The sequence below is a fragment of the Parambassis ranga genome, unplaced genomic scaffold, assembly GCF_900634625.1.
Source record: "Parambassis ranga unplaced genomic scaffold, fParRan2.1 scaffold_61_arrow_ctg1, whole genome shotgun sequence".
NCBI lineage: Eukaryota > Metazoa > Chordata > Actinopteri > Ambassidae > Parambassis > Parambassis ranga.
Window position 1 is genome coordinate 209,245 of NW_021144807.1, and position 19,647 is coordinate 228,891.

The 19,647-nt window shown below is 40.4% G+C and overlaps 1 protein-coding gene across 2 annotated transcripts in view; it reads left to right on the top strand.

Annotated features, from left to right (window-relative positions):
• Positions 1 to 8,418, top strand: part of LOC114431213 (carbonic anhydrase-related protein 10-like) — a 58,707-nt gene extending 50,289 nt beyond the window's left edge. Inside the window, exons 8-10 of one of the 2 annotated variants that reach the window (XM_028398819.1) lie at positions 663 to 817; positions 3,199 to 3,373; positions 6,677 to 8,418. In XM_028398819.1, the coding sequence (XP_028254620.1) occupies positions 663 to 817; positions 3,199 to 3,373; positions 6,677 to 6,699 (353 nt within the window). In that variant the 3' untranslated portion in view covers positions 6,700 to 8,418. Of the gene's footprint in view, positions 1 to 662; positions 818 to 3,198; positions 3,757 to 6,676 lie in introns of those variants that run through there. The other variant, XM_028398818.1, reaches the window with a different exon arrangement.
• Positions 8,419 to 19,647: the final 11,229 nt, after the last annotated feature.

Below are 19,647 nucleotides of genomic sequence, written 5' to 3' on the forward strand. Positions count from 1 at the left end.
TCTCACACACACACACAGGAACTTGTTTGTGTCAGACACTACTTACCTACAGTATATCTATAATCTGCAGACATACCGGTACACTAACCTGAACTCAACCTTCTGTGTGAAAGGTTTGGGGATCAGCAGTTGGTCTCCAGTAGTCCCTACAATGCATTTCTTTTTTGTTCACGCTGATTACAGAAAAGAACACATAAGCAACACATTTGTTTATGAGGCAAACCATTCCTTTTTAATTGGTCCAAACTTTATAAATTCATATCCTTACACAGAGGTCTAAACACACAGACATGTGTGTATCTTTATGGGGACTTTAGGAAATTACAATTTGGAGGCAGAAATGATGGTTTTAAAATGTGAAATGTGACCAAAATAAGGTCATTTCTCAAGAGTTAAGACTCTGCCAGCTTCTGTCCCATTCAAAGGTCTTCAGGCGTGTTTCCCCAAAAAGTCCAACCTTACAGTATGAATGTTAGAACATTTTTGAAGCAGGCTCGTAGCTAAATAAAACAGCTAGTCATGGGAGGCTAAACTTCAGTAGCACTGCCCAGTAACAAAATGGTACTATGTATTTGAAAACAGGCACAATATACCATTTATTGTATTCCATAATATAACATTCGTCACACACGTTCTCTCCTTCCTTCTTGTTATCTCTCTAGATGATGCATTCTTATTGATGGGCCTGAACATAGCTGACCTCTACCCTGACACAATACGTTACATCACCTACGAGGGCTCCATCACCATTCCTCCCTGTTATGAGACTTCCACGTGGATACTCATCAACAAGCCAGTCTATGTGACACAGATGCAGGTAAGCGATGGTAGCAGGATACGTAAATATGTGGGAAAAACCACATGCATTATGATGACTGGGGCAGAAAAGCAATTTCTCATTTCTCTATCAGCATGGGACATAAACATCTCTGAATTGTAAATTAGAACTTAATAATCTGCAACTGAAAGCATCTGTTTTTCCCTGTGCTATGAATAAAAGAGGCAGTGTTGTAACAGCCTTGTTATGAAATAAAATCTATAGACACAATGAAAAAAACAAAACCCATTGAAATGTTATATGGAACCCATACAAACAAATGACTGAAGTACCAAAGGAGTGGAGCCAGGCTCTGGAGTTTGTGTGCTTGATGCTGAATTTTGGAAATATCCATGACTGCATTTACCATGTGGAGCTGCTGGATTCCCATGGTGATTAGGACTGGATACCCTTCACATTTCAACTGAATACCTGGAATTTGATACGGGTACCAGTTTTTTAAAGATTTTGCTTTCTATGTCACTGTCTGACATCGTTTCTCATAGTTGTCATCACCATGTGTTTGTTATCCATCTTCAACCACTTATTCAATTCAGTTCAATTCAATTCAGTTTTATTTATATAGCGCATATTACAATCAGACATTGTCTCAAAGCGCTTCACAGGAACCCCCCTAAGAGCACTGTGGCAAGGACACACTCCCTTTAAGAGGAAGAAACCTTGGGCAGGACCCGTCAACTTAAGGGGAAACCAGTCCTGCTGCTAGTCAGAGAGGATGAAGGAGAAAGAGAAAGAGAGAGAGAGAGAGAGAGAGAGAGAGGATGAAGGAGAGAGAGAGAGAGAGAGAGAGGATGAAGGAGAGAGAGAGAGGAAAGAGAGAGAGAGGATGAAGGAGAGAGAAAGAGGAGCAAACATGATACAAACATGATACAGTACAGAGCAAACATGCAGCAGATGAAACAGTGATTATATTGTAATAGATATCTATATATATCGTCGGTCCATAAGTAGGAATAGTCATTTGATAGTAAAGATGAGCAGCAGGGGCTAGTGAAGTCGATGAGCACAGGAGAGATCAGGGGCCAGACTGCAGGTCAGTATGCAGGTCTTGAGACCTGCAAAGAGAGAGAGAGAGTGTTTGTGCCCCCCGACAACGTAGAGCAAGACGTTATTCGGGACCGGCTTGCGAAGGCAGCAGTCTAAGCATTTCCAGGCCAGTCGGGAGACATAGTCTCTATTCCCCAGGGTCTCCTCCCGGTGGGGCATACCCGAAACACCTCCCCAGGGGGAGTTCAGGGGGCATCCGAAGCCCACCCGAGCTCAGCTGGCTCTTCTCGATGTGGAGGCGCAGAAGCTCTACTCTACCGAGCTCCTCACCCTATCTCTAAGGGAGCGCCCAGCCACCCTTCGAAGGAAACTCATTTCGGCCGCCTGTATTCGCGATCTCATTGTTTTGGTCACAACCCAAAGCTCATGACCATAGGTGAGGGTAGGAACGTAGATTGGCCGGTAAATCGAGAGCTTCGCCTTTTGGCTCAGCTCCTTCTTCACCACAACGGACAGAAGTTGCACCAATCCACCTATCAATCTCCCACTTGTGAACGAGACCCTGTGATACACAAACTCCTCCACTTGGGGCAGGAGCTCTTCTCTAACCCGAAGAGAACAAGCCGACTTTTTCCAGTCGAGATCCATGGCCTCAGACTCAGAGGTGCTGATTCTCATCCCAGCCGCTTCATTGATGATTGGCTGATCACTCATCAATGATGTCATTCTTGTCGATTGTTTACATTGAAGTTGTAGTGCACTCTACTGGACAAACGATGTAATGACACTATATATACAATACCCCAAGCACCTGTTTTAGCATTAAAGGTTTTCCTATTTTGACATTACATATATATATATATATATATATATATATATATATATATATAGATATATATATATATATATATATAGCGCAGATTATATCTGATTTGTAGCACCCTATACTCTCTCTCTCTCTCTCTCTATATATATATATATATATATATATATATATATATATGTGCTACAAATCAGATATAATCTGCGCTCCTTAGATAAAAGATAGCGTCGATGTGCAGCACTCACCTGCATTCATCAATGTAATCGACTCCCACCCACCATCTACTCTGAATACCTGCTCTCACATTCATGTGCTACATTCTCACATGTCCACCACCTCTTTGCAAATGTTCCCTTCTCTATTGCAATTTTTGCTTCTTAGGCATCCCCCTGGTCAACATCTCCCCTGTCAGACAGACTTTAATAATACATTCAGGTTTACATTTGTGAAAACTTTGATCAATGAAACCTATTTGATTTTATTCTTGTTGAACATGTTTACTGCATTTACTGGCAAAGGAGGAACCTGGTAACCTGTGTACATCCCACAGATGCACTCCTTGCGCCTCCTCAGCCAGAATGAGCCCTATAAGATCTTCATGAGTATGAGTGACAACACCCGTCCCACCCAGCCTCTGCTGCAGCGCTGCATCCGAACTAACATCAACTTCAGCAAGCAGGGCCGCGACTGCCCCAACAACCGCGCCCTCCGCCCACAGTACAGAGGTAATACAAAGGATGGACATCAATAATATCAGAGCTTAATGCCAAAGCAGATCTCACTTGTTCACTTATAAATAACCATGAAGACGACACTTAATCTCTGTAATGCCATAATGTTTTACAATAGATATGAGGCAGATACATTTTTATAGGAGTTACACTCAGACTTTAGACACACTTCGGCTTCAGTCAGCACTCCTCTGAAAAATTAAAGCAGCCATGTCAGTTGGGTTGGTGTTCTGCTTCAGACGTGACTGACACAATGAATCACTTAGACAAAGATCACAAGGAGTGGCAGCTTTACAGTGATTCACATTACAGCTCTTCACAAATGATTGCAGTTTGCAAACTGTAGATAAATAAGACATCTGGAGGGCTCATGCTCAGAAGCTTGTGGTTTGTTTTGATTAATGAAAAATTCAAAGTGTGTCCCAAGCCTCAGTTACAATATGTGCACCACAAAGTTGGTGTAATGAGCACTTTTATAACACAAAGTGTTCCTTCAAGCAGGCTGTAAAGACAAGGTTGGCTTGAAATGTTAGTACCACAGCTTATGGCTGATGTGATTCCTCTCTGTCTAAAAAACCCACACAAGGTGCTCTGTTTAACTTTAACCTGCATAACCTTGTTCTGCTTTTAAAAGCTGCTTAGCAACCCACCTTCATCCTAGCTAGCTCTCCCAATCTGGTGTCTGACTTCATGTCATATCTATCGTCTGCTTTGTTCTGATAAACCCGCCTTAGGCTTTCCATGCATGGTGCATGGAAGGGCATGCTGTAGTGTGCTATTCACAAATGTAGTGGAAGACCTGTCAGAGGCAGACACATTCTTACTGTTAGAAACACTTTTGGTTGAGGTGAGGCACATCAATAGTCCTGTTTTTGTGATGAAAAAGCTTTGTACTACATGTAACAGAATGGAAAGCATTATAGCAGTCAAACTGACATCAGCATGCCCACTTACCTTGGACAGTCTCCTGCTGTGTTCATGCATCAACACAATCTGACTTTTATTCTGGGGGCTTGGCGGCATAAAGTGCGGTTAATCTCTGAGAGACGTTTGTGTTCATCAGAGGAGAAGTTTGGCTTTGCCCCCCAGGTTGAACTAGTTTTTTAAAATGTTATAAATATTATTTTTACGTTTAATATTAAAATGCAGGTGTGAGATTATTTGATAATATAATGGTAATGACTGCTGTTTGGAGGGGCCCCTCATATTGTTTGAGTCCTTGCCTTGGTCCACAGCTAAAATCCTCCACTGAGGTTTAAACATACACTTCCACCAGCTGATGTATGGAACATTCCAGTAAAACAGGGCTATTACAAGTTGTGTTTTTAAAGTCTGATCATCAGGTTTGTAATGTTGTAGGAATTACCCAAGGAGAACAAGCAACCTGCAGGATCTGCTGCTTAGCGTCTTGGTGTCAGACACCACAGGGGACCTTCAGAGGTCTTGTACAGTTCTGGCTCACACAAATAAAACTACTGTAGAAACAGCAGATGTCTCTCAAGCTATTACTGACTGCAGTGATCTAAAACTGAGGAAATGCAGGAAGTAGTTTTTTTGTTGTTGTTGCTATTCAGAACCAGACGACAGGAGGGTGTGCATTAATTAAGGCAATGAAAAATCTCATTAAATGTGATAATTAGCCAACATGATAGAGTACTTTTAGAACAAATTATGACGGAGTATTGTACTGCTGCACAATAGCTAAGAAAGCATTATCCCTGGATTTTGCTGGTTTTATTATCTTGTCCTTACATAAGCCTGAAGCACACTGTAGTGTAATGTACTGCGTCATCTACATTGTTGTGTTTCGACGCGCTTGGAGAAGCCTTAATGTGCAATTGTTCAACAAAGAGGGTGTTGGTTAGTTTGTTAGAGTGAATGCAGAAAGTCAGCATAAGGTGGTTGTAAGTACAGAGACACGCTTGATCATTAAAGTAGCAGACACATGGTTGAGAATGTGAAAATAGCGAATGAAACAGAGAGGAGGTATCTCCTGGGAACAAAATGAAAGGTGACACACATGAAAATGAAAACAACAGGATGTCTCTGTGGACCTGTATTGTCTATTTGTACAAATGTAAAACTGGAAGCTTGTGGTTGGTGGTAAAAAAAAAAGAAAAAATTACAAAGAAACATACAGTAGCTGTTTGTGTGGTTATGTTTGTGCATACATGCTTTGACCACAAGATCCCACTCATGGTCCAAACACTCAGTGGTCCCTGCTACAATGAGTGTGGATGTATTACATAGAGAGTGCAGGAATCCTTGCATCCTTCAGGAATAAATGCACCCGACAGCCTCTCCTGTGCGCTCCGAATATCTTTGTTATTGATCCAGTCGAGCCCAGCGCGCTCTCAGCAGCATCAAATGGATTTCATGGCCTCTGCTTTCCTTTGATATCGGCTTGTTGTAATACAGAGACCCCAGCAGTCAAGGTCAAAGTAGACATTCAGACCAACAGGTAGAACTGACACATTGTCCAAAGGGGGGTATTTAAACGTGTAATAGGACAACGTAATTTGCTCTCCTGTAAAGAACCCCAGTGTTATCTGCTCCACTTATATTTACACTAGCATGGTACTGTGTTAGGCTTATATTTATGTGAATTTATGTGATTTAAAATCATGGACGTCATCTGATTGGACCCAAAATAAATCATACTGGTAGGATGAGAGAATAGTTCTGTTTTCAAAACGCAAAATGATGTGTAGGCATCTCACACTAGAGTCTGAGGGGCAGATTTAATTGCAAAATCTGCACCTCTTCAGTGCCTAATGATAATGAAGTGTGAAGTCTGTGTGTGTGTGAACTAAATATGCAGGAGTCGTCTTTCATGTCACAAAACAGGCTGTTTTTGTCTTTTATTTTTTTGAAGTCTTTCTGTAAGAGCTCCTTTAAAAGAAAATTGGGCATAAATTAGGAATACACCCTGTTCTCCAGGCACCCCCACTGACTATATACATCTCATTTGAGCTCCTAAAAAATTACACATCAAAAAGCAGATTCTCTTCTCTTTCCTTGGTGCATTGCAATACGATGTTAATGTCCATCTAAAACAGATTGGGAATTGAAGGCCCTAACCCTTGCTTTCTTTCGCCTCACAACCTCCAAAACCTGAGGCAACCTTTCATTCTGTTTTCTTATACTCTGCCCATCGGTACTAATTATGGCCTCTTCTCTCCTCTTCTCTCTCCTCTTCTCTCTTCTCTTCTCTCTTCTCTCCTCTCCTCTTCTCTTCTCTTCTCTTCTCTTCTCTTCTCTTCTCTTCTCTTCTCTTCTCTTCTCTTCTCTTCTCAGTGAATCAGTGGCTCTTGAAGTAAAAGATAAAAACAGACGTGAAGTGAAACTGCGGCACAGCGAGAGGGAAGGCGGGAAAATCATTCAAGTCTATTTCACACTGCCGAGCCGACCTAAATGGAAAAAGCACAAGAGCTGCCCTGTACTAAAGACAGCTTAACTAAACTGATGTCAGCTGAGCTCAACTGAACTCTAAACTAACTGCTGTGCCGGCCGCCTACACATCCACAGTCCAGCACAAGTCATGGGGCCTGCACAGCTATCTACTGAGTGAAATAGACCATAAGGACTCTGATGTCTGCGCTCTGTTGTGTTTTTCATTTGTTGTGTGAACTTCAAAAAGCTGGATGTATGAAAGCTCAATCATTTTCTGGCTGGTTTTCAGAGGGGTGGCTCTTATCTGAACACCGTGATCATCACCTGTCCACATTCAAATCCCGGCTTCGGAAGGCAATTATGAAAACTATCATCCACTCACTGGAGGAATTATTACATTTCCACTGATGATGCGTACCCCCGGCAACAAAGACTCACTAAGCTGTGATGATGTGATACATAAAAATATGCCGGTCCTCCTGATATCAAATGGTAACTGAAGAAGGTAATTTTCAGAGAGAATGAGTGAATTCCAGGTTACATAGCTGGAGGAGGTGGAAACAGAAGGAGAGACTACAAGTCTGACATTTTACAGTCCTGAACAGATGGAGTCACTGGAGATCTGAAAGGGATAGGTCACTCACTTTGCATGATTTTGAAAAAGTTCACTCATCCTTGTGGTATTTAATTAAAATGTGGTGACTGAGTTCATCTCATGTCAGGTCACTGCTTTTCACAGCGACATAAAGGGCAGACTCCTACATACACATATAAAAATATACAATTAAAAACTACACATTTGCTTAACATCTCTGAATAGACCTTTTGGTAACTTCGCAGCTGTGACAACACCTGACACATCTGTCAGCCTTTGGATTTCTGTTCAATATTTCTGCATAAATATATATATATATATATATCCAAAACATCGGCTGATTAAAGGTTTCCTCACATGAACTTCAGGTCCAGGTACATTTATTTATGTATTTATTTTTTCGTAAAATGATTTGCAAATTTGTTGTTGTCTTGCTGCATGACCCACTTTGTCTTCAGAGAGTTTCCTTGTCAAATATAATAGTACCACCACCGTGTTTAACAGATCAATATGTTCATATACTGGAATGCACTGTCATTCTTTCTCCCAATATCAGACTTCTCATTTAAGACAAATAATTCTTTTCTGGTTTCATCCACACATTTTTCCCAGCAGCCCTCTTGTTTGTCCATGTGAGCTGTAGCAAATTGCAGATAGCACATGGTGGTTATTCAGTGTTCTCCTGATGGTGGATTCATGAACATTAACATCAGCCGATGTGAGAGAGGCCTTTAACTGTTCAAAGGCGACCCTGAGTTCCTTGGTAACCTTTGTTTTTGGAGTACAGCTATCAGTGAATTTCCTCCGTTTGTACACAGTCTGTCTGTCAGTCTGTGGATTTGTGGAGTCTAAACTCTTTACAGATGGTTGTATAACATTTTCCAGCCTAATTAGCATCAACAATTGTTGTGAATTGTGAATGAGGTCCTCAGAAATGTCCTTCGACACTTACACAAACACACGACACAGACTCTGTTGTCTAAGTAAGACAGGACGATCAGCTGATGTTTTGGGTCATATTTATGTAGAAATATTCCACAGAGAACTTACAAGCAGCACTGTACCGGCTGTTGTGTGAATTAGTTTGGTTCTGCACTACAGCTTTAAAGATGTTTTTGCAATATTCTTGTAAAATTACAAAATCAGTTCATCTGCATCCTTATAAAAGTATATATTATTTATTATTTGAATTTCTTCATACTAGCAGTATGTAATAGAACCACCTATACTCAACAACTCAAAAATATTTCAGGGTGCTGTTTTTAACCTTTTTGCTCCACCCACCTGCCGATCAGAACTGACGAAGAGATCCATTCAGGTAAAAGACACTTTTACAACACTCATAATTTGAATTCATAAACATGGGTGCATGTTATGGTTGAATGTCATGAATTAAAAAAAAACACACAACTGGCCACTAGCTTGTTGGATTGTTTAAGTTTGCTGTGATGTTGTATGTCATGAAGGAAGCGATGCTGGGTGTTTGTTTGTTTCATGTTCAAAATTTAACACTGTAGTAATAAATACTGTAATGGGGTGGAGAACGCAAATTCATTAATTAACAAAGAATTATCAAAAAAAAGAGATGATATTATTTCCTTTGGGGTCACCTGAAATGAGACTCAGTGTACTTCGGGTGGTATGTAGATGCGAGCATAAGCTGGATTACAGAGGAAACCTTGTTGAACAAAAATAAATCCTGTTGTATGTTTAATAATTGTGGAACTTGTGTACTTAACCCAGGTAAGATGTAGACCCCCTTTCACATTCAAAAAAACCCACAAACATCTGGATTTTGTCTTCAGTGTGAAAGGGTTTTGACTTTATTTATCAACTCAGGGTCTACATCCAAACAGCTACACTCAGGTGAACTCAAATTTTATTCACTTTTAGTTTTACAGTTAAAGCAGTTTAAAGTGACGGTTTGGCCTTGGTACCCGATACAAACTGTCAGTGATAAGTACAGTGTGTATATTGGTGCAGAACAGGTTGTGATGTGTGGGTTGACCCATAGCTTGCTGGATTGCCGATTGACCTGTGGGTCCAGTAATTCATGGAAAATATCACAGGTTCATACAGGTCAGGTCAAAAAGCTACAAAGAAGTGTTCCAATTTATTTTATTTTTTTAAAAGCGTGCAAAGTGTGCAAAAGGCCAGACACATTTCTCTCTGTCACTCGCAAACACACCGAGAAAATAATCTTCAGAGATCAAACCTGTTTATTCCCACTTTTGATTGAAGTGAGAACTTTTAACAGATTGGATTTCTGGAACCTTCCTAATCTGTACTGAACTTGTTGTTGAGACATCAATAAGGTGCACCAGTAAGGAGGTAAAATAAAAGTCCCAGACTACTTCACAGAAGGTGTCCCGGTACACAACCCTGTGGTTTCTCCTTCAAGTCAGGATTCAGGACGGACGACTCATCAACCAGACCTCAAGAGAAGGTTGATAAAGAAATCCAAAATCCAGCTTCAGATATTAAGTGTAGACACAAACCTGCTGGGAATTGAAGTATTAAAAATGGAGCTGAACGGTATCTTGGTGCATTGGTGAAGGTGTGTTAGGAGCTTCCTTCTTTGATCTTCAGATACATTGTTCTAAGAGGGCCCAGGGTACAAAACTCGGAGAACTCTGTAATAATAGAAAATGAAAAATAAGCAATGGAAACAAAAACTGCCTGCAAGACTGCTGCTCTTAGCTCCTGGCCACATCTGCTCCTATATATCAAAGCAGCAGCAAGTTTTGTCTGGGTTACATAAGCATGTTCTATTACACCAGGTGAGCACTGCTGGCCTGCAAGGCTATACCTATACAAACCCAACGGAAAAGCCACATTATGTAACTGATTGCTCCAGAGCTGGTTGAGTCACACTCAGAGTTGTTACAAAACAAAACCTGGGTGTCATTAGCATAAGTTTTATAGCATGATATAACATGATATACGGTAAATTAGATAATACACTGTGTTATTTTAAACAGACTGAGATGCGATGCTTATATCAGTGAAGCTCTGCATACCAGTGAACCTGTGACATGCCTCAGGCTGGAGCTGCTATTTATTCTGTTGTGGAGAAAAGCTGATCGGCTGTCAGAGTGTGCTGGTTCAGATAGCCAGTAAAGTAAATAATACATCCAAGTTCAGCTTACATGTTTGGGTGAAGGCATTTCACTCTGATGGCAAGATACCAAGGCGATGTACAAAAGCAGCGTCTTTACTGGTAAACGCCGCTTGTGTTTTTCATTTTCATTGACAAAATTAGAGCATTTCAACCATTGATCGATTTATCGTTTTTGTATCGTTTCAATCTGAGCCAAAAATGTCAACGTTGCTGCAGAGGGAAAAGTCAGAGGATGACCACAGTCATTAGGATATTATGAAAATTAACCACACTCCATTTGGTAAATCGGAATATTTCAGTCTGTACCAAGGTGGTTACCATGGAGACAGTGAAAAGTCCTGTCTACAATACATCATTCTCCGTAGACTTTTATGAAGGGGCTTCCTCGTCGATTCTGTCAGCTGGCATAGAACTAAATATGGCTAAAAGGTGCTATGGGTTCAGATGCTTGCCCCACTGTTTCCCTTCCAGTGGCTGTGGTTTTCTCAACATGATGCTCACTGTTAGCACCAGAAATGACCAGTGGTGGAAAGTAACTAAGTATTTGTACTTCGTTACTGTATTTAAGTAAATTTGTATGCACTTAAGTAAAAATTATATTTAAGTAAAAATAATAGTCCATACTTTCTCCTCTGACTCCATGCTGCAGCTGTTACCTGGACTTTCTCCTCCACTACATGTCTCCAGTGTCTGTAGTTCCTTGTTCCATGTGATGAACACAGTGCTGGACTGATGTAAGGTCAGACTCTGCATGGAGGTGGTGTCACGCTGCAGCTGTGTTTCTATAATGAGCCTCAGTCATGATGCCGGTGCTCTGGCTCAGTGAGCTAACTAGTTAGCTGCTGTCTGCTAACACAGGTCCATCCATGAATGTCTGATTAACATGAATCATCACATGAATCTACAGCAGGAACACTGACACAGTAAACATGCTGAATGCCTGTTTGTCATCAGCAGCCTTCACTTGATGCCCACAGCCTGCCTCATGACACACAGACCTGTCCACAGCTGCTTCTGGACTCAACATGGACATTAACTACACATGCTCCATTTTACTTTGATTATTTTAACCTGTTCAGATCCTTTGCAATGGAAATCAATCATATATATTCAGTGTGTGAGTACTTTTACTTTGAATACTTTAAGTACATTTAAAAGTACTTAAGACTTTTACTTAAGTAGGATTGTTGATAGCACTTCTACTTTTACTTAAGTATATATTTTGCTGGGTAATTGTAGTTTTACTGAAGTACCAAGCTTCAGTACTTCCTCCACCACTGGAAATGACTAATAGGAGAAAGAACATGGACAATTCACCTTCAGATACACCTTCAGAACATTTAAAAAAAAATACAGTGAAATCCAAACTTGCAGTTATGCAGCATTCCAACAACTGGTTGATTGATGTATTGAATTGAATCACCTAAATGTTCATGAGAAACTACACTGTATTTGACTTAATTGATTAAAGAGTGTGGTGTGTTCTTTTTTTCCACGGACACGAAGAGCGACGTGATTTGTCTGCAAATTCAGCTCACTAGGCGTTTCTTATCAAATATTTATCCTCATTTTGGATTCAGAGCTGTAACTGCGAAGAGGAGTCTGTGAGTGCAAGTGTGTGAGTGTACATGTTCTGTCCTGTTTCTATGCCTGTGTGTGTGTGTGCGTGCGTGCATGCATGCGTGCGTGCGCGCCCTATCCATCCTCTCGGCAGGGCTGTATTTTGTCATTTTAAAGAGGGCCTGATGCAGAGTGTTAAGCAGCCTGCTGTCTGGTTTGGTTTCAGTGTCTATCACAATAGTAGCCATGGGAATATCACACTCTGCTCTGCCCTCAGGTTAGAAGCATGCTGCTTCTCTGCTCAGTTCGCCCTCTCTCCGCCTCTGTCTCTGCATTTCTCTGTCTCTCTGCCACTCTTGTCTGTATCTTTCATGCACTGCATCGCTTTCACACTTTTCTTTTTGACACAATACTGTACAGAAACGATGATGTAGATCAGTCTGTCAGTCTGTCTAACTTAGGACAGCCTCGGATACTTTTTACTTGTAGATTTTTACCAAATTGACAAATTTCACATTGTTATGTGCCCTCTTGTGGAAGAGTGAATAAGTGCATATAAAAGGTTCACTGGCGATGGGTAGATTGTCTTTAAAGGGTCCATTTTAACTTAGGCTATGTTTCTTTCCTAAACCTAAACTAAATAGTTTTGATTTTAAAGTTTCTAATTTCTAAACTTAAAAGAAATAGGTCAGATTCACCAGTAGTTATTAAAAGTTCATCACACATCTGGTATTACTGCAAACTAATGTACATGGCTAAAGGTTTCCATGCATTACTGTGTGCTACTGTAACATAACATTTAGAAACCTAGGCTACCTTCAGACTACCAGGCTGAAAAGACTTAAATCTAACCCTAAATCCCATTGTTTTTCACCAATACACATGTGCAGAGCGTTGTCATCATCAATCTGACATTCAGTGTCAAACTTACTGCATAAGAAATGGGGGACAGCAGTCATAAAGAGTGGGAGCCAACGGCCTAGTTTGTCTTTGAGTTATTGTTTTTGGACACCCCGAATGTTTGCATTCCTCTCAAAAAAAAAATGTGCCCATGTTTTGTGATGATACAGAGCTGTGTGGCATTTCAGAAGACAGCAACATTCACTGAGTGTAATGAAAGTCTGACGAAACGTACTTATTTATGAATGTAAACAGACAACAGAATTGACCAGTGTGGCTTATATTGTGAACATATTATGTATTGTTACTGTATGTGATTTGACCATAATGTTACATTTACGTGTGTTAAGCTACTTCATCATCAGCATGCATTATCAAAGGCTGCATCACCATGTGTTTCCATACATCACTGTATACTAAATGTTAACATTATGTTTTTGCTGTTAGTGTTATGTGGCCACATTAGGTACATCCAGTCGTTCCTCTTTTTACTAGTGGTGCCTCCATGGTTCAGACTTGAAGCCAGTGCGGAAGTGTTGAAAGTTGTAGTTCACGTCGCAGCCTCTAGAGGCTGCCTTTAAAAGCGAGTCAGTCCCCACTCCCCATAGACTCCCATGTGAAAATGACCAACTTCACAGCAGAAATAAGCTTGTTTACAAAAAAATTGCATAACTATGGGCGTGGCTGCTTTGAGTGACAGGTGGTTGCCATATTACACCGAGAGCTTCCTGCTTCTGCAACTGCCCATCCGGTTCAGCTCCACTCGAGTTTTGGCAGACTGTGACGCTGTCAACATCCTGAAGCCTCCCCCCACAAACAGTGTTTTTAGTGTCTTAACTGTTTTTATTGTCAATGTTTTTTTATGAAATACAGTAGTAGCTAAATTTGTGTTCCTCGTGTCCCTTTTATGTTTTCTTTTTATCTTTGCCACCCAAGACACTTCCTGGTGGTTTTGCTTTACTCCAGCTTTTTTATTTATTTATTTATTCACACAACATCAAAAACCAACTGCCGCTTCATTCTCTGTAGAGAGAAAAAACACTGGAGCTGAACTCACTGCTGAATCTGGTGACGAAACACTGCAGAATGTGCTGAAATCTGTTTTTCTTTTTCTTTCACCTACATGTGAGGATCAGTTCCAGTTTTACAACATCAGAGTGAGTGAACGGTTTAGGAAAATGAGGACATTTTGGGGCAAATAGAACACGGCCCTTTGCTTTCGTGTAAAATGTGCGTGCAGAATCAGCCGTTTGTGACTTGTACTTGTTACATTGGAAGCAAAGAAAGGGATAGAGAGACCTTAATCTGTATTAACTGATATTTTTGGCCATGTTGGCACACAATCCACATAAATGTCAGAGGAAAGTGAGTCTTAAGGCTGATTTATGGATTCAAGTTGGTGTCCATTTGCAAAGCTTTCCCTCTATGTAGAGTTAAGGATTATGTGAAAGAGGCACTCCAACAAGCTAACAGGATTTTAGGTGATTAAAAGAGTGTCTTTAATACTATATTATTATGTAATCACACTGGGTGTATTCCGGTGTGCACATACTTATGTACGTGTAGTATGCAGTATCTTCTCCATCTTATACACAGTTGCTCTCATCTTTTCTCCTCCTACATTCCTCTTCCTCCCTCGCTCCCTAGAGTTTTCCTCCACACACCCTCATACACACACACACACACACACATTTTCACTGTTCACTCCTTCCTCTCTCACCTATGCTCTGTTTCACTGTCAGGGGGAATCTTCACATCCCTCCTCCCTCTTCCTCTCTCCATCCACTGCTGTTCCTTTGAGTGTCTTTTTTTCCATCGTTCCTCTTGTTCATCTTCCCATTTGTATCTTTTCCCACTTCCTTCTGCCACATTCTCTTCTTCCTAGCTGTCTAATAAGCATTCAGTGGCAGTAGCATCTGACCCCCCCCCCCTCCATTTTACTCCAGCCTGCTATGGTATCCTAGCAACCTAACTTTACTAGTAGTAGTAACATCAGTCTGGCATCTCCCCTCACATCACATGAATATTCTGCTCTCTGCATTTGAATTTTAAGTAGGTTAATAGTATGGCTTTTCACAAGAAAAACAAAATACCATCTTTAGTTTTTGTTATTGCGTTTATTAATTATTTAAATCACTACACATGAAGTTTTTACTCTTAACGCAATTAATTTTTGCGCCTCAACCAGGCCAGTTGGTGTAATATTTGAATACTGGAATTAAGTGTCACCAGAATTAGAACACATAATCCCTCCTCCAGCTTTCCACAAAATAAGATCTGTGAATGCTGTGAAAAATGTTTCACATTTAATTACCATAAATGGCCTCCGACTGAGACTAGCAGTAATTCAGTGAATGCTTGGTGGGTGTGTGAAGATGCATCACTCATGCATCATCGTGCTTTTTATGTGTCCTTTTAGTATGGTTTTATTATAATATATACAGCATGTTTTGGAGCACCTTGAAAAGCTCTCTATAAATAAAAAGGTGATTTTTTTATTTATTTTATTCACAGACACCAAATAAGCTTAAAGAACCAGGTAAAAGGATGAATGTTTTGCAGTGGGCACGCACACTAAAAATATGGCCTTTTCTGAACGTTAACTCTTCGTATGTTACTGTTAAGCTTTATGTTTGGAATTAAAGATGAGATGGAATATGAACTTCATAAAGTCTCCCAGCTTCTTACCCAATCAGGAAAGCACATGAAGCTTTAATTCAGGAGATCAGTCTGGTAGTGAGGGGAAATGACTGATCAATCCATGTGAATTGCATTTTAAAGCTAGTTTTGCAAGTCAGAAGAGTCACAGTTTGGCAAAATGTCAGCTCATATAGTACACTGTAGATCACCAATACCAATATGGCTGCCACCAAAAAGTATTTTTTGCTTTGCAGAGAAAAAAAAGTTATGGACTTCACAGATGCGTAGAAGTTATTATACACCTTCCAAGTCAGCACATGCACAGCAGATTACTGTGTGGAACTACATCCAAAACTGGAGCACACATTGTTTTCCTGCCTGTCCTCACCAGGAACATGTAACAAGAGGTCGATATTTTCTCCCTTAAAAAATAGAACATGTGAGTGTAATTCTCAGGCCACATCTCAGCTTAACAAACTTAACACAGAATGAAAAGAAAACATCTTGCTGTGTCAGAGGGACTGAAACCTCCGAGTCCAAGTCCACTGTGTTTTATAACATCCACCATCTCCAACCTATCTCAACTTCGACTCATTCCAATGGTCGGATATGTTTCGAAAAATTTGTTGGGAAAAATGTCCATATGTTCTGTTAGTATAAAAATGCTAATGGAATGGCGAGTGTGTTGGACCAAATCTGACCTATTTTTGACATGTTAGTTGGGTTGCCCGAAACAAGTGTCAAAGGAATGACACATTTGGTTGAAATTTACCTACCAGACACATGTAGCTGATATATATAGGCTACCAAAAGTCAAAAGAGTGGAGGAGGAGTGGGCAGTAGTATGTTTTCACTGATGGGAATAGTTCTAGTTTATTTCATTCTCAGGTTGTCTTCTGATGACAAAATTCACATTATGCAGTGTTTGTAGAAAAAAAGCCTGTATGTGTATTTCACCCTAAAGTTAGCAAGAAAAGTGTACATTTTTTCTCTGAAGAAAATCATAATCTTTAAAGAGTTTAAAAAAGGAAAACATTTCTTAAATATCATCATAGGTGACAGTGGAGACAGGAGCAGAAGGTGGATGATACATGCCTGCTGGTTTTCACAGCTCAAATGAGAACACTCACCTGTTACCACCAAGCTGTGTCTGCAGGCAGAACATTGCTCTCATTAGAACTTCCTCTGCTGTCAGCTGGACATGTCTGTGATGTGAATACACCTCCCTGTGATGACAGGTAAATGCTGAGCATCAGGCCAGAACAACACCAGAATCCTTGGCGATGTGTTAGAGAAATCTTTTAATGTTTTCCTACATCATTACACAAGAGTTGAGACTGGCTGGTGAGGGTTAGAAGAGGACAGCCACGAATAGGAGGCAGAACACACTTTTCTAATTAAAAAAAAATATAAAAATAAAAAACTCTTTCTTGTCTCTCTTTCTTTTACTAAAACTGTCAGTCACCACTTTTCTGTCCCTGAATTTCTTCTGCCTTCACAGAGTGTTGGACAAAATCAATCTGCATGTACATGTCTGGTATGTGCATCATGCAAAGAGGATTTGAAAAGGGAATGCTAATAATCTTAAACATCTCAGTCTAATAATTAGCTGTTTTCCTCTAGGAGGGGCCATTGGTACATTTTAATCTATAAAGGAAGAGAAGTTTAACAAAACCAAGGATACACAGAGATCACCAAATTTCTCAAAATTCATAAATAAAGCCTACAATTCCTCATAATGCCACTTTAGGAAGGCTATCCCCACAGGCCTCTAAATTACAATAGTCTAAAACAGTGGGTTGAGTGACTTGGGCTCTGTTCAGCCGGTCCCAGTCTTTTTCTCAGTCTCGGCAGCACAAATCCAGATAAAGCCGGATAGATTCACTGAAATCTGGCTAAGGTCTGAACGCAAATGTGGCTAGTGAATCCAGCTAACGATGTCATATTTCCGGGCTCACTGGGACAGGGTTGCACACAGAAGCCGTGTGTAAACATCTGTCGGACTACAAATGTTTTGCCCAGAGTTTATTTTGACATGGCTACAAAGTTACATTCAGGACCACCAAGCAAACCAAATGTAAGAATGTAAGCTGCGCAACTGATGGGCGCAAACTGTCCTTTTTGGTCTGAACGCGATCTAAATGTTACGATGCGACACCTAGTGGTTTGGAGGAAGCAAAGATGCCAGATTGAGCCTGATTGGGAAATTTCTGTTAAAAGGTAAATCCCATGGTGGTTTATGTAGAATAAGAAGTAAGTAAACATTACACAGCATACTGGAGAGATTTATCTTGTCAAACAGAAAAGCGGCTGAACATTGAGTGATGTAGGGGCAATCAGGTTAACCAACCTGCACTGCATGCATATGGTGTACTACGGAGCTACTGTCAGACAAATAGAAGAGAGCCCATTTTCCCTTCAACACCTTTGATAAGAGAAGAACAGACACAGAGCAGAGGAAGAACGCTGGATGTGAATTATTGAATAATGTCCGACAGCAATATAGCTGCATAGTATCCACATGACAAGGAGACAAGGCCACCTGCACAAACACCTGCCTGGACAACACAAGTTCTTTACACATCTCTCACCTGTTCTTCTGTCAGATCAATATATTATGGCTATAGGTACTACGGATGCTTGACCTTATGTTTGCTATATATGAGAAATGTTGGGGTTTCAGCAAAACCACCCTTGTCAGACAGTGTTAAATGATCTTTACAAGAACTCGGTGAGCTTCAGAGTAATTTTTTTAGAATCAATTTAAATGAAACTTTCAAAATGTATTTGAACAGATATCTCAATAAATCTTCATGTAACATCTCTAATGATTTAGGTACGGCTGTAATGCTAAGATCACATTTGGATGCTAATTTGCCTCCAGCTTTAAAGGTATAGTAATCATTTCCTGGCCACTAGGGGGTGGAAATTAGTGACATAAACACTGATTATAACTAGACCTAACAGAACTTCTCTACTCTCAAAAAATGTCAAAGTGTTGTGGTGAAGACTTCACAGTGCCGGTTGAACACAAACTGAAAGCACACCTTGACATTTTAACTTCTGTCTGTTGCTCTTCCTTACCAGGCATCTGTCAAAGTGCGGATTAGACTGCTACTGTTAAGAATATTGTAAGCCATTTTCTATTGGCATGCTCCATGACAGGTGTCTGGTGTAGACAAAGAACAGACTAAAATCTGAAATGTCAAGACGGCCCCTAGAGTTGCTCTCCTAGTTTTAAATGCATTTCTGTGGAGGATCTTTGTCCACAGAGAGTAGCCTTCACTCAGACACAGTCAGTCACAGCCTGACATTACAGATCAGACGAGACAGCAAGTTGTATTCCGATGATTCCTCGTATCTTTTCACATTGAGGTGTCCTCTTTTGCAAAGTTCTTCTTTGAGATCTATCAGCTTTGCCCCTTTTTGAATTATCTGGAGTTCATACATGTCTGTACATATATAAATTAACAAAGCTTCAGGTTTCTTTTCAGTGCTGTAAAATGTAACAGATTTGTAGCAGTAAAATATTACTGACCTTCTTAAATGCAGCATAAAGTTGCAGTATTTTCTATTAATTCCCTTGGCCAAAACCCTGCAGCGCACCGCAGCACTGGTATGAGGGATCTACATATGTTGTATGTTTGTCTTCTAATTAAGCAAAATTAATCATCAGATATTAAACACTGTCTTCAATCATGTATTTTCTTTCAACACTTTTATCCACCTACAAAATGTACAATATGTATGTGCTCCTATCTGACTCCTGTGAAACTTCCTATCTCCCTTCAAGGACAGCTGATGTACTGCCTGGTGGTCTCAGTCATGCTATTGCATACACTCTCATGTACTGACGCACATACACTCCCCTCCCTAACCCTGCCCTCCCTTAAAAACGGCTGCCTCCATATCTGTTGCCTTCCTCCCTCATCCTCAGTGTCCATGAAAAATTCCATTACGTTACCACGTGTACTGTAATCAAATGTCAATGTCATTATGTTTGTGCTGATTTGTGTGTATGTATCGCATCTGCAACTGCAACTTTCAGGAGTGTGTGTG